This window comes from Cyanidioschyzon merolae, chromosome 9 (assembly GCF_000091205.1).
Source record: "Cyanidioschyzon merolae strain 10D DNA, chromosome 9, complete genome".
Lineage (NCBI taxonomy): Eukaryota > Rhodophyta > Bangiophyceae > Cyanidiales > Cyanidiaceae > Cyanidioschyzon > Cyanidioschyzon merolae.
Window position 1 is genome coordinate 306,761 of NC_010135.1, and position 14,661 is coordinate 321,421.

Consider the following 14,661-nt stretch of genomic DNA (forward strand, 5'->3'; position numbering starts at 1 on the left):
TCGCGCAAAAGCCTCGAAGCATCCACACCCGCGTACGTCTCCGATTGGAACACGCAGAACTGCTCATTCTTGTCCTAGCTGGATATTTTCGACGTTGTTTTTTCGAGTTTCGAGCATCGGCATCCAAAGCGCGCGAAAAATGACGTAAAAATTCAAAAGCATTCTAGGATTCTCGGTCATCTTTTTGGAGTGGGTGTTCGGAATCTTTGCTGTTGGCACTCGTCACATTACCGGAATCAGGATGATTCAAAATGCCCTCGACCAAGCGTTCGTAACATATACGATATCATTATGCATTTCATACGTGCAAGCATCCACACTTCGTCACCGAAGCTTACGTGTAGCATGTTTGATACGCGGATGTTTCAAGTTTTCGATCGTGCTGTCTCCATGAAACTCATGGGCAGACCAATGCACGCTTGAGGATTTACGAGGCAGAAAGTCGACGTCGTCCCCAGACGACTTGTTCATAAGCTCACGCCGACGCGCACGGAACTTTTCATGTGAAATCACTGATTCCGTTCGAAATACAAATCCGAGTCGGTTTGTTGCCATCATTGAAGCGACCTACAACGGCGGCGCCGACGGCAGCAGCAGCAGCAGCAGCAGCGTACCTCTCACCAGATATGCTCGCCGAGGCACCCGTCTCTTCTGTTTCCATGGGAAAAAAGAAGCTTTGACACGGACTTGAATCATTGCAGCAATCGCCGGAAGCAGAGCGTACGTCGCCGCTTTGCACGAAGGGGGCGTAGACGACTCGAAATTTCTCGACTTGGTCTCGAGCTTGGATTATCCTTTCGGTTTTCGTTTCATCATCAGCAACATCGTGTTGCACAAACCCTCTGTCGAATGAGAGAGCGTGCACTTGCACGCCAAGCGTAGACGCCGAGGACATCGCCCAGAAGCGGCAACAAAGGCGTGTATCGAGAGGCAAGTCTTCTGGACCAGTCGAGTGCATGTACGAAGCGATGAAGCGAACGTTCACGCACTCCAGTGCAGTCATCGGAGAAGGAGGACGCTGAGGTGCAGCGGATACACCCGGACACCTAACCACATCCACGTGTCAACGCCGCGACGGGCGCCCCGACGCCGTACGCAAAGCAGTTGAAAATGACAAGCGCAGCGTGGATCGCAACTTCCGCCTCTGCAAGAATTGCGTGGAAAGCAGCCAGAAGCAACAATCCCGTTACCTGAACGCTGCCATATCATCCTCCGGGAACGTATTACGGAGCTGGGGCGACAGGAGACCCTGACACAATTAACGCCGCAAATATGAGTGACAGAGAGGGATAGAGGAAAAGGCTGGTACTAGTGGCGATCGCAAGTAATCCGACGTTTATTGTAGACGCCTGACTCAGGATAGTGGACTCGTTTCATTTCAGTCCGATACGGGTGTAAGATCTTTACGGTCCTTGCGTGTGAACGAAGGAGTCAGTGCTTCATTTTGGAGAAAGAATAGGCACGACCTGGCAACTTGTGCAGAGCAATGCCGCCGAGCATACCGTTCAGCTGTTGTGGGTCTTCCGGTGGCGGGCGGTACGTGAAAGCGCCCTCAAGCAACGCGCTTTCCCTGACGAGACCGTGTACTACTCACTCTGTTCACAAATGGGAGCTTTCGAGCACTGTACTCGAGTTTGAAGGCTTGATACGCCAGAACCAGTCTCGAGCCTGCTCTGGATGCGTTCCAACGGAACAATCACCACACCCGAGCGTCCGTACAGGCCATGGTGGAAAGCCGAGCAAGTCCAGCAAGCACTCGAGCGCGGTACAGTGGTGGCAGGAGAACTTCGTGTGAACGCCAAACAACCTGGGGAAGCTTTCGTGCGCAGCGTGCACCACAAAAGAGATATCTTTATCCAGCGGGAGCAGCTTCGCAACCGAGCGCTCGACGGAGACCTCGTTGCCGTGTTGGTAAAGACGCGTCCACGACGCAACAGCAACTCAGCAGCAGTACCAGTAGCAGTTCAGGACTCGTGTTCCGAGCCGTCGACCTCTGACGGGTCGTCGCTCGGAGCCAGCGCCGAACTCGAACGTGACAAGGCGCTAGGAACACTGCCTCTGGGTCAACCGAGGACGCACCTGGAGCCGGCCGAAGGCCCAGAACCCGAACACCTATGCGGGCGAGTCGTTGCTGTTTTGGAGCGCCACCGACCCCGATACATATTTGGGCGAGTGGAACGACACGATTCACTTCTGTGTTTGTCACCAGATGATCGACGTCTACCAAGGTTTCAAATCGAGCTGGTTGGCTTCTGCGCTCGCGCTAGGGAACGCCTGTATCGAAGCGTTGGTCATCTAGCTGTCGCAACGTTCACGGGCCGTTGGCATACACACGACACCTTCCCGCGGTGTGCGCTCTTGCGACTCTGGGACGAGAGCGATGACCTCGCTGCTGGCATGTCGCTTATTCGCTACAAGTTTTCTGTACCACCGGCTACGGCCTCGTGCTGGATACCGCTTTCGAAAGCAGTTGCCTGGGATGCATCCGCTGCGGGTACCGCTTGGGATGCCTGCTCAAAAAGTCATAACATTCGTGACTGGCGCGACGCTGTTCGGGCGTTCACCATCGACCCGGAGACGAGTCGCGACCTCGACGATGCGCTGTCGGTGCGCTGGGATCCCGATGCAAATGGGTACCGCGTTGGCATCCATATCGCAGACGTGTCGGCCTATGTACAAACTGGGACCCTATTGGATGAGGAGGCAGCACGCCGAGGCACTAGTTTCTACTTTATGGACCATGCAGTACCGATGTTGCCGCCAGCGCTTAGCGAAGACCTCTGCTCGCTGCTCCCCGGACGCGATCGACGAACCGTATCGGTAGAGATTCTGCTGACAACAGATGGGACAGTGCAGGGTGAGCCCTGGATCGGTCGCGGGCTTATCCGGAGTTGCGCCAAGCTCTCGTATCAGCAGGTCCAGCGGATCCTGCGGGATCGGGATCCGTCTCAAGTTTCCGATCCGTTGATAGCGGACGTGCATCTCCTGTACCGTTTGGCAATGCAGAGGCGGCAACAGCGACGCGCTCGGGGCGCGCTCCTACAGTTTCAACGCCAGCTGTCGCTGGAGCGAGTGCGCGCTATTCGTTCATTCGCGAACCTGAAGAAGACGGGCGAACCAGACGGTGCACATTGGCTCGTGGAGGAATTCATGCTCCTGGCGAATGAACAGATCGCGAGGTTCCTCCAGCGGCACTGTCCCCGGGAGGCACTCCTGCGACGTCATCCGCCGTTCGATAAAACGCTCGTGGAGCGTATTACCCAGTGGGCGACAAAGCGAGGCCTCGCATTCACAGCAAGCGATACGCAAGCGCTCCAAACGAGTCTGGATGCGCTAGCGGACACAGCACCGATCGCAATGATCGTTCTCCGCAACAAACTTACCAAGGCGATGGCGACTGCTGAATACATCTGTGCTGGTGCCTTTGACGATGCAGCCGCTTACCGTCACACTGCACTCGACCTGGATGTGTATACGCATTTTACCAGCCCGATACGGCGCTATGCGGACATCATTGTGCACCGACAGGTGCTTTCGGTGTTGGACGCGCCAAGTGAGGCACGGTCTGGTTCCCAGAAGCCGGTTGCTCAGCAGGTCGAAGCCGTCTCCGCGATCGCTGCACACTGCAACCAGCGCAAGAAGGATGCCGACGCTGCGGAGTCGGCGGCTGCTTGGCTCCATCTCGCACAAGAGCTCCAGGTCGAGCCGCTCGAGTGCGATGCGATCATTGGGGGTTTCCCGAACAGTTGCCGTTGCTTGGATGTATATGTACCAGTTCTGGACCTGGAGGTCGTACTGGACTTTACAAGGGACCTCGGCGCTTCGGTTTGTCTGCAGACCAGGGATCCAGTGACAGGTCTGGAGGAGCTCGAACTCGAATGGCCAGTGCATATACTGAGACCGTACGGCCTGGATGAGGCGCGCACGTCGTTCATTGTGGGGCTCGGCAAGTCGAGCGGGACCCATCCCGCCGCCTCACTGGTGTCAGAGGCGTGGACGATCCGAGTGCGTCTCCGAGAACTCGATACCTGTCGAGTACTCGTTTCGGGGGAGACTCGACCCTATGTCCACGCTCGCGTGCAGCTGATTCTAGACAGATGCAGTCCAGCGGACGCGCAGCGATACGTTCTGCGAGTTGCAAGCGTGCCGTGCCTATTGACGGAAAGCGACCACGACTTGCTCGACTAGTTGCTGCTGAATGTTTGGTTCGTGTACTACTAGAACGCTGGGTGTTCAGCGGCTAGGACGCTGCTCAAGGATGCTGAAAGCGACCGCAACTCTCTCGACAAGCAGCAGTAAAAGCACCTGAGTTTGCATGTCTGACTCGTGTACCGCTGGAATGATGTCCATTCAGCGGCTAGGGCACTGCTGCGCTACCGCATGGCGCGTACGCAGTTGCACCGGGTGCCGCGGAGCGAATTATAGACTATGTCGCCACGCTGTATGCTTGGCCGCTTGAAGCCGCTCCCTGAAAACAAGCACATACACACATACATAGACGCGTACACACACTGCGTGGTCAGGCAGGTCTGCGGCAGGTCACAAGGCGGCTGAACCGTAGAGCAAGCGCCCTTTTATTCGAGGTGCGTGCGCGCTGCACCCCAGACTTTGGCATAGACTTGTCCGACAAGCTTGGATTGCACTCCTAAGCGGAAAAGTGAGCAAGCTACGGCACCGGCTCTGCTTGAACGTAAACACACAGTACCTACTACAGCGGTCAACGTGACGCTGCAGGCCGGGGCCGCTATTTCGGGCACCGGGGGGGCTGCTGCGCGGCCCCGGGTAGCCCACAGACACCGCGGAAGCGACTCAGTTCCAGCGAAAAATTCCAACCTTTCCTCTACTATGCTTCTACTGCACAGTCTCAGTATCGATAAGAGAACAACACACTTGCCAATAGCCCTGGACACGTCCGTCTACGAAGCACCACGCAGTGCGTGTGTCTGCCAAAGTCTTCCACGGGGAGCAGCGAAACGTTGTGTCCGCTCATCAGGAAGCGTCCCTGGGTCTCGTCCGACGCTCCTGAGTGCACAGAGGCAGCCGAGCACCCACCGAGGGCAACCTCGAACACCGTCGAGAAGGCGTCGGGCGTCTCCACTGTGTTTCTCGAGTGCCCTGCCCTGGGCAGGCACTGGAAGAGCACTCACGGGCGACGCGCGGCGCGCTGTTCTCCTGTTTGAATACCCGCGGCAGCGTCAGAGGCGCCTTGTTCGCTGCTGAGCGTCCCTGACAGGCCCCTGGGAAGCAGTACGAAACGATGGAAACGGACCGGCTCAAGGTCGACAGTTTAGACGCGGAGATCACTGCCACTTTGCGGATTATCGAGCTGAACTTTTTGAATGCACTCGAGCAAGTTGACCGTATCCAGCGAGTGGCGAAACGCTACGTGCAGAGTGCAGAGAAACTGCGGGCGTTTGCCGCACCCTGGCGAAACCTCTTTCACTCCATAGCACGTGATACGTCTGGAGAGCGTCAGGTGGAGACGAGACCAGCTCCAGGCGGAGGTAGCAGTGAAAATAATCTTCACGAGAGACTCGTGAGTCTGCCTCAGTCGATGCGTGAGTCGTTGGCGCGGCTTCGCGCTTTCTTGCCGCACAAGCCGCGCACTGCGGACTGGGGAAACTTTTCAGGGCTGCTCGAGGACGATGTAGATGATGATGACGACGACGCTCCGTTTCTTTGTAGGGTTTCCGAACGCCGCGCGGATGCGGGCGACGCTTTTTGCGAGACCTCGTCGGGGCCGGTGCGAGCAGTCGGGACGCACGGACGCACGTCGTCTCTCGTGGAGGGCATAGCAGGAATGCCTGTCGCTTCACACGATGAAAGCAGTGCAGCTGCTGGGGAGCATGTTTTCTACAAGAGACCGTCGACGAACCCGAACTTGTGCGCGCGCTGGCCGCAGCAGACTGACGCCACCGGAGCAGCTAATACCCCAGCAGCCACAGTGCCGCGGCACGACCTCGTTGGTCCGGGTGTATATGAACCTATTCACGCCGATCGTGGACTTGGACGTTGTTCTCGTACGGCGGACAATAACGAATTGGAACTCGAACGGTTTCCGGAAAAGTTTCGTGATGGTGATGGCGCTCGGCAGCTGCAACAGCTGTACGCTGTGTTTTGCCAGCATCCTTCTGTTGCACTCAGTGCGGCGGATTTGGCCGCTATGCTGGACGGCTCACACAGTCTGGAGGTTTTGGAACTTGTCTGTGAACTACTGGCGAGCCGCAATTACCTGCTAAGCGTGCTTGGGTCGGGGTCAGTTCGGCAATGGATGCTTGCGCCACGGTATGACGAGCCGAGCTCGATAGTCACCGGCGCGCTGGGTGGTTCCAGCGAGACGCTCGACAGCATTGCCGCATCCAGTTTTTCCGTCATCGATACCGCCTTGTCGATAGACGAAATGTAAAAAGTGGTACACCGCAGGGCCTGTATGCACATGTAATCAAAAACATCCGGCTACAGCGTTGTTCGGTCGTTCACAGCATGATTCGGGTCTCGTGAGAAACATCTGGTGAACGACCTTTGCGGGATAATGGGGTTTCAGATAAGGTCTGTACCAAGATACGGTACAACGAAGCGTCTTGACCTGATGCAAGCGGCTTTATCATGGTCCAAATGGACAAATGGCGTGCCCGAAGTGGAATGCGCTCAAACCATGCTTCCTCCGGTGCATCATCCTGCATGAAGGACGGCATGCGTTGGAGCGTAGCGCTCGAGCACCGCACGAGACGCGCGACTGGTGCGCAGTATCTTCCAGGACTTACGCGATCCGCAACGACTGGCGGGTAGAGCTGGTGCACGGCAGAGCGGCAGCGTTCCAATTGTACTGAAGCGCGAGACCACCCGACGGCGTACGAAGCGTCTCTACTCCGTTTATTGGCAGCGTGTGCACCCTCGCGGGAATGCTGCTTCGAACTGTGTTCCAGCAGATTTCGAAAATGCACTGGCAACCAATCGTTCTGAGGCAACGACATCGAGTGCTGTAACAGTGGCCAAGCTATCGACACGCGCATGCAACCACGAAAGCGCACAAACGCTCAGGCGCTTCTGTGCAGAGCGGTGTACCTGCTCACGGGTCTGGGCGCTTTACTCAACCTGTCTTTAACACTTGGCGACAACTATAAACGACAAAATTACAAACAAATGAAGGTCCAGCGGCCTCTCGTGGTGCGCGTGCACGCCTTGCACGGTGCAGCTGTGCTCGCGAGAGCGCCTTCCGGCAAACACCAGCAGCAACAGCGCAGTGCGCTGCTCTAACCTCCGTAGCCCGCTGAAGACGCGCGATCCCAGCTATCCATCCAAGACGGCCTTCGGACTCGTATCCCGTTGACGGAATGCATGGAGGTATCGCAGGTATGCTCGTCGTAGCTGCCGCACCCAAGCGACGAACTCGAGGGCGTAGGCCGAGGCACGCGTACTCCTAGTCAGGGCTGGAAGACCCAAAAAAACAGAAATGTACAGATTACATGAGACCCCCGCCAGCGCCAGCGCCCGCGCCAGCGCCGCTCGTGACGCTGTCCCACGCTGACGCAACGTTTCCCTGCCCGAGGTACCATCGATGCGTCTCAGCGGGCATCTCGCCGCTGCGCTATGCTTATTTGGAAACGGAGAAGCAACCGCCAAACCACTCCAGAAACTCACCCTGCCTGCTGGGGATTCTTTCAGAGAACAACCCCAGCGCGTACCCGTCGGGCGTCACGCTTGGTTCTTCAAGGCGTTCGCCAGGTGCGTGCCTTCCTGCATCACCGCTGCTGCTGATCTCTACTACAGATCTCTACTCATTGCTGATCTCTACTACAGATCTCTACTCATTGCTGATTGCTGATCTCTACTCATTGCTGATCTCTACTACAGATCTCTACTCGTTGCTGATTGCTGATCTCTACTCGTTGGTGATTGCTGATCTCTACTCGTTGCTGATTGCTGATCTCTACTCGTTGGTGATTGCTGATCTCTACTCATTGCTGATTGCTGATCTCTACTCATTGCTGATTGCTGATCTCTACTCATTGCTGATTGCTGATCTCTACTCGTTGCTGATTGCTGATCTCTACTCGTTGCTGATTGCTGATCTCTACTCATTGCTGATTGCTGATCTCTACTCATTGCTGATTGCTGCCGCTGCATCACCGCCGGGGATCGGCGCCGATTGGCCGACGCGATCGAGAGGCCGTCGAGTCGGCGCCGTCGACCGCTCCTCCCATACCTCCTGCAACGCCTCGTGGTACGCCTCCATTGAGGTTCAACACACAGGACGCCATTACGCTTGACAGCTTGGGTAACGAAACAGTGTTCACTGCTCTAGCGGTTCGGTGTGGTGTCCACTGGTAGTAGGTAGAGCCAAGTGGGGAAACGCACACGTCTACGTTTCTGGAGGCCTTGCTCAAACGTGCGTTTTCTCGGAACGCAGAGGCGCTCTGGGGTACGACCAGCGCAAGCCTTTCCTGAGGTTGCCCGCGGTGCCGGGAGCGCGCTCGACACACGCGTGCGTCTGAACGCACGACAACGGGTAAGTTTCGCGGAACCTCGGTGTGTGGTGACGGGAGCTGCTGCGGCACTGGAGCGCCCGGTCACGAGGCTTCGAGGACCTGCGTCTGCGTCAGGAACCTAACTGGTGTTGGTGTTCCGCGCGGAGGGCGCCTGACTTTTGCGTCAGTCCGTCAGTCTGTTAGTCTGTACTCGTGACTTGGACGCGCCAGGCAAGTCGTGAAGAGAGGATGCGCCTCGCCAGCGAGAGTTACGCGACGCACGCACTGCCCGAGAGCAGTCATCTACCCGAAGACGACACGACCTGGGAACGTGGGACCGAACCCGTATCGCTTCTGGTCGCAAAACTGGAGCCGCTTCTGAGAGCCGGTGACGAAGGCAACTGGCGTGACATGGTATGTGTCAGAAAGCTGGCCGCATTGAAAGAGCGCCTCCTGGAAGAGCGGCAACGAGAGCAACGCCAGCAGCAGGCCGCTACGGTGCCTGGTGGCTACGAAAACGACCCCACTGGTGCGCAACTGCAGGCGCAAACGCTTCACACCGTGAATGCAGCGCTTGATAAAATTAACCGGCGCTTTGAGTACATGCGTCAACAGGGACATAACTGGGGATACGGGTCACGCATTGCAGAACCGCTTGCCACTCCATGGAATGACGTGTGGCATGCACCGCCGGTGGAGGCAGCGCTCGGCACCTCGGCATCGAGAAAAGTTCGGGTGCTGCGGCGCAACAACTCCGCGCTGCGACTCGCCCTGGCAGGATCCCTCTTTATTGATCGCTTAGATGTTGAGGGTCCACAGGGTCGCAATTCTCCGGCCGGTGAGGGCGTTCGCGATGCCGTCCTCTACGAGTACATGGACGCAGCAGAGTTTCGACAACGTCAGCTTCTGGAAATAGAGCGAGCGCGGCGGAGTGAGAGTCTTGACCTCGATGATGACGCATCGACGCCACAAGAGACTGGTGATTCCGAAGACAGCGAACACGGAGCACATGAACACCACGAATCCGTCAGCACCCAAGCAGACGCCGGACACTCCGATCCATCGCATGTGGTGAATGCGTCGCCACCGGAGCGCGAAACGCAGTCGAACCTGCAACGTGTCGCTCCGAGTTCCGGTATATTTGCACAATCGCATCTGTCCCGAATATACGCTAGCACCGAAGAGGAGTACCGAGAACAGCTCATGGCTGCATCGTTGCTCACCAGCCTCGATCGCCGCCGACGTTTTCGAGAATCCAGCGCGCAGCGTGAGCCCGTGACACCCTCGCTGCGTTCGGAGTCCACCACGACGCATACAGACCGGAGTGCAGAAGACACACAGCAAGTGGTTTATGCGATGCGCTCACAGAGCCCGGCCCCAGATCCACTGAGCAAGGCGCCAGGATCCACAGACGCCTCGGCTTGTCGTACGTCAGGTGTCTCCAGTGGGTCCAGCACGAACTCTGCTCCACTGGGTTCCGTTCAAGAGCTGGGGGGTTCCGGACGCTATCGACCCGGCAGCAATGCGGCACCATCACGTTTCTGCCACGTCTGCGCACGCACCAAGGACTTACAGACTTGTGCAAACCTGCCAACTGGCTGCCGCAAAGTCACCTGTGCCAAGTGCTTTGAGGACCACGGCTGGGTACGTTCCGATGCCTGGGTGTGCACACATTGCCGCGGTGTGTGTCCAGAACGCTCGCAATGTCAAATTTATCGATTATCCAATCGCAACCGCAGCGCCAAGAATCGACGTCATGGACAAGGCAGATATGCTGGTGCGAGGACACCAGCCGCCGCCGCCGCCGCCACGACCGCGTCGACTACAACTACTTCTACTACCACCAGCGGTGTTCATCGCAAGCGCGTGCGGCACTCGTGATACACGTCTGGGTTGTTGTGCTCGCACGACGGGTGCGTTCCTTATTTGACGCACTGTTCATGCGAATGCCTTGCGTCACGAGCGGTGCCCGATAGATGCGCATGGGCATCGAATGCGTACGTCCGAGTCCGATATGCACGTAGCGGCCTGACGGCATATGCCAGTCTGCAAACGATCCACTGCACTGAACCGTTTTTAGAACGTCTAGATGCGTTTTGTCGCGAAAATGGTGTACGGATTCGGCTTGCATCGCTTGCACTCGTATTGGATGCGGCGGCTGCCTGTCCGAGGTTCGCGCTCCATCGCAACAGCGATAATGTTGGGTATTAAGGAGCCTGGTGACATTGGCTCTACTTGTTTGCTCCTGTTGCTGGTGCTTCCGCTTGCTGTGCGGCATCCACAAAGCCCGCTAGAACGTCAGCGATGCGTCGGGTTTCATCGCGAGCGCGTTCGTCATCACCAAGGAGCCGCTTGATCAGGGCCTGGAAGCCATCATGCGCCGGGTCCGAGCCGCAAGTCGCCGCTATTCGCGCTGCGTACTCGAGCAGGCCAACCATCATCACCGCCTCGGCGGCTGCGCAGAGCGCCGGATCCACGTCGTCAGCCGATACCTTTCCAATCCCCAGCTGCCGATACGCTCTCAACAGCGGACTCTTCTGAAGCGCGTCTAAAAGCAAACGTCTAGAGCTAGAGCACTCACAGCTCGTGTTTGCATCTTGAATCCGCAACGGGGTTACCGCCAGATGACGAGAGAGATGCAGCGTCCAGATTTGAATGAGCGTTTCCATGAACTCGGCGAGCTGCTTCTCGTCCATTGCGATTGCATATCCCCGCATCAGGCCTCGAATCGTGATTTGTACCTCAGTTAGCGCTCTAGCGGTTTCCTGCTGCGTCGACAGACGTTTCATGTGGAGAAGACGCGGACGCCACGCACACGGGCGTACCGTGCTCGCGGAGGCATCCTCCGACGGCACCGGTGTGCGGTTTGAGGTGCCCGACGCCTCAACGACCGGCCGACGACGCACCATAGCGAGACCCCGGGGCATCCCTGTTGCCGGATCGAGGACGCTCATCGCTCGATACAGGTCCGGGAGTGCCACCCAGTGTGGTGGGTACTTGAAGCGCGCCACATCAAGGATCAGGGCACGATCCGACACCTCGTCGTATGCAGCAATCGGGGAAAAATGCCCGGTGCCTGTTTGCTGCAGGGCCTCGCGGGCGTAGCAAAGCACCAGGAACCCGCTACCGTTTCGGGGGTCCCGATCACTGCACATTCGTTGGAGAGACTCACGGAAACGCTCGAGCGATAAATGCTGGGACGGTGCCACACCAGGTGCTGGTGGCTGTGCTGTCTCCACGAGGGCACCATTGCATTGACCCAGGCAGCGGAACTCGTCCAGGGTGATGCCCTCGCGAGCGACGATATGCAGAGGCAGACAGCAATCGAGGAGCTCCTCAGAAAACCAGCGCCAGGGGCCTTTCCACGGACGTCCGGGATCGACCTGGAGCGCGTTGAGCACCATTGCGAGCGAGCCTAAACCGCAAAAGGCCGGCTCGCTTTGCGTAGTAAACTGGGATACCAAGGGCAGGAAAGGCTCTGCTAGGCCCGAAAAAAGGCTGCGCTCGAACAAAGCTCGACCCTCAGCAGAGTCCAGCGCGATGCACGTTGCCGGAAGCGGGCGACGATAGAACGACACCGCCGGCGGAGGAGTTGCGCTCGGTATCCTCGTCGTCGTCGTCGTCGTCGTCACCGTTATCGTCTGTGGTGTCTGTGTACGCAGCACCGTGGCGTCATTCTCTGGTAGCGCAGGAGCAGGTTGTGTGCGACTCGACGGCGTCTGAACTGGGCACTGCTCAAGCGCTGGCGCCATGGTTGCTCGAGTCACCTGCGGTTGCGAACGAGTCCTCAATCTTTTAAAGCAGCCGCCACGCCCTTCGTTTTGCAGCACGCACTCAAGCGGACGCTGGAGCTTCTCGAGACGACACGCGAACCCGTGGTAACCGCAACGTACCAACGGACGCCAAATGATCATCAGCGGCGACCAGCCTGTGAGGTGAGCACCGTCTTTCACTTGTCGTCTGCAACCCAGACTCGGTGCTCACTAGTCAAACAAAACCCCCCTGAAGACAGTTCAACCCTTGTTTACAACACAACGACCTACAGCGCGTATCTGGCTAGGCTAGTTCGAATCCCGTTCCCAAGTCCCGCCTGCAGACTCATGGCTTGGCCTGGGTGGTGGAGGGCGGCAGCGGCGGCGGCTGCCGCCTGGTCACGCGCGTCTACGAACGCATGATGGCAAGCGCGCGTTTCGCTTCCTCCACATGGGAGAGAAAGTCCATCTGACTGTTGTGCACCTTCACAACCTTACCCTCCTTGTCAATGACGTAGGTTACTCTCCCTGGTAAAACACCTAACGTATTCGGAACGCCGTAGAGCTTGCGCACCTTGCCGCCAACATCTGCAAGCAGACGAAAGCGATATCCCTGTGCCTCGGAGAAGCGCTTCTGCTCCTCTACAGTGTTCGAGCTGATGCCCAGCACCACAGCGTCTACGGACTCGAAAGCGGCGAGATCATCTCGAAAGGCGCAAAGCTCTTTCGTGCAACCGGGACTCGACGCTGCCGGATAGAAGGCCAGTACCACGGGTTTACCACGCAGCTTGGACAGGGTCACTGCTTCTCCATTCTGATCAAGCAGCGTAAAGTCCGGCGCCATAGAACCCTCCGTGACTCCAGCACTCCGCAGCGTGAAGAGCGAACGTCGAGCAGCGGCACCGTGGGAGCGTTTAACAGTCAGCAGGGCTGCTTGTCTTCCGTACCGAACTCGAGCGGGTACAGCCTGCTCGAATCCCTGGCTCGGGTAAGCTTGTGCTTGCCTTGCACCAGCCCTGATGCCAGCGCGCTGAAGAGATTGCGTAAGCGTTAAGGAAACAAACATGAAACGATATGCGCTGATAGCTTGCTCTGTGCTTGGAAAACGTCCTCTCCGCGGTACCAGCTGGACGACTGGCAGGCGCCGCGCCGATGCGATCGTGTGAATGTGAAAGCGCGCACGCCTGGCGATGATGGCAACGTGGCGACGCCTCTGCGGTATATGCCGCAGCAGCTCGGCATGCGCTGCAGGTACGACTATCAGGCGACGCTGATGTTTCTATAGGTGCAATCGCTGTCGCGGGCTTCGAGAGCGTCTCCATACGGACGCACGGGTAAAACGGTGGTGCATAGGGCGGGGACGTCACAAAAAAAAGTAAGAAAAGAAAAATGCGCATAATCGGAGAATGCTGGCCGAAGTCAACGTTTTGTCAATGGAAAAAAATAGGCGGGGCGTCCAGCGCCGTTCATCGTGTGTCCTGTGGATGCAGGTGCGCTGGGGGCGCGTCCGTAACGCACGCCCACGCTACGTTTAAGCGAATCTTAGAACTCCAGTTTCGTTATACCCTGGTAGTCGTCGTACTACCTGTGGCTATCGATCGAGTGCTCTGCAACGGACTCGGGTGAACCTTTTGTGGAACAGTTTTATCCATGAGTTCGGAACAAGCTCCAACCAAGGGGCAGCTTGCTCCTGTCATCAGGGCTACAGACCATAACGGAACGTTGGTGGACACCGAGTCTGTGCGAGGTCAACGGCCCGTCGTGGTGTTCTTCTTTCCGCGAGCGTTCACCGTGGGCTGTACCCGAGAAGCGTGCGCGTTCCGTGACTCTTATTCGGCTTTCGAAACTCTGAACGCAATGGTGGTAGGCGTATCAGCTGATTCCCCACAGGTTCTGCGGGAGTTCGCGCAGCAACATAAACTTCCGTTCCACCTTGTTTCGGATACCGACGGGAGCCTGCGCAAACTCTTCCAAGTGCCCAGATCCCTGTTCGGTCTTCTTTCTGGGCGGGTTACCTATGTCATCGGACGGAGCGGCCGCATTCTGGATATATTTAATAGTCAGCTCAGTTGGACCGAACACGTAAACGTGGCGAAGAAGGCTATCGCTGCAGAGGAGGCCGCTACATGACAAGTCGAGCGCCTCCAGAGCCTCGTCTGCTGGCGGCAGCTCGAACGCCAGCGGTGTTGAAAACGTCGCTCGCCAGTGATCGCGAAAAATGCCGTCATGTGCACGCGTGCCGGCAGTTGGTTTCCCTGAAAGCAACTGCCCAGGTGTGCCTCGGTTGGTACGTACGGTGACGTAAAGCAGGGCGTGGCCCGCTGTGAAAAGTTTTCGTAGTTGAGCTCCAAGTTCCAGCATATTTTGAAGATCGAGTCGCTGCATCGCTGTCTCTGTGGTATATGATGCGCGCGCTGCGGTCAACTCCGAATAACGTCCGA

General features: G+C 57.5%; 7 protein-coding genes across 7 annotated transcripts; 4 read left to right on the forward strand and 3 right to left on the reverse strand.

The window, feature by feature from the left end:
• Positions 1-1,677: 1,677 nt before the first annotated feature.
• On the forward strand, positions 1,678-4,188 carry CYME_CMI107C (similar to 3'-5' exoribonuclease subunit Dis3; the record flags this gene model as incomplete). Its single annotated transcript, XM_005536226.1, has 1 exon — positions 1,678-4,188. The coding sequence occupies one exon, from the start codon at positions 1,678-1,680 to the stop codon at positions 4,186-4,188; it is 2,511 nt and encodes an 836-aa protein (XP_005536283.1).
• A 1,069-nt stretch (positions 4,189-5,257) lies between these two features.
• CYME_CMI108C (hypothetical protein) lies at positions 5,258-6,406 on the forward strand (the record flags this gene model as incomplete). Its single annotated transcript, XM_005536227.1, has 1 exon — positions 5,258-6,406. The coding sequence occupies one exon, from the start codon at positions 5,258-5,260 to the stop codon at positions 6,404-6,406; it is 1,149 nt and encodes a 382-aa protein (XP_005536284.1).
• Positions 6,407-7,848: 1,442 nt separating this feature from the next.
• On the reverse strand, positions 7,849-8,082 carry CYME_CMI109C (similar to glutenin low molecular weight chain precursor; the record flags this gene model as incomplete). Its single annotated transcript, XM_005536228.1, has 1 exon — positions 7,849-8,082. One exon carries the CDS (start codon positions 8,080-8,082, stop codon positions 7,849-7,851), a length of 234 nt encoding a protein of 77 aa, XP_005536285.1.
• Positions 8,083-8,717: 635 nt separating this feature from the next.
• Positions 8,718-10,349, forward strand: CYME_CMI110C (hypothetical protein; the record flags this gene model as incomplete). The annotated part of the gene is made up of 1 exon (XM_005536229.1): positions 8,718-10,349. The coding sequence occupies one exon, from the start codon at positions 8,718-8,720 to the stop codon at positions 10,347-10,349; it is 1,632 nt and encodes a 543-aa protein (XP_005536286.1).
• A 350-nt stretch (positions 10,350-10,699) lies between these two features.
• Positions 10,700-12,382, reverse strand: CYME_CMI111C (probable phytochelatin synthase; the record flags this gene model as incomplete). Its single annotated transcript, XM_005536230.1, has 1 exon — positions 10,700-12,382. One exon carries the CDS (start codon positions 12,380-12,382, stop codon positions 10,700-10,702), a length of 1,683 nt encoding a protein of 560 aa, XP_005536287.1.
• A 247-nt stretch (positions 12,383-12,629) lies between these two features.
• CYME_CMI112C (peroxiredoxin Q) lies at positions 12,630-13,286 on the reverse strand (the record flags this gene model as incomplete). The annotated part of the gene is made up of 1 exon (XM_005536231.1): positions 12,630-13,286. The coding sequence occupies one exon, from the start codon at positions 13,284-13,286 to the stop codon at positions 12,630-12,632; it is 657 nt and encodes a 218-aa protein (XP_005536288.1).
• A 584-nt stretch (positions 13,287-13,870) lies between these two features.
• Positions 13,871-14,350, forward strand: CYME_CMI113C (similar to peroxiredoxin Q; the record flags this gene model as incomplete). The annotated part of the gene is made up of 1 exon (XM_005536232.1): positions 13,871-14,350. The coding sequence occupies one exon, from the start codon at positions 13,871-13,873 to the stop codon at positions 14,348-14,350; it is 480 nt and encodes a 159-aa protein (XP_005536289.1).
• Positions 14,351-14,661: the final 311 nt, after the last annotated feature.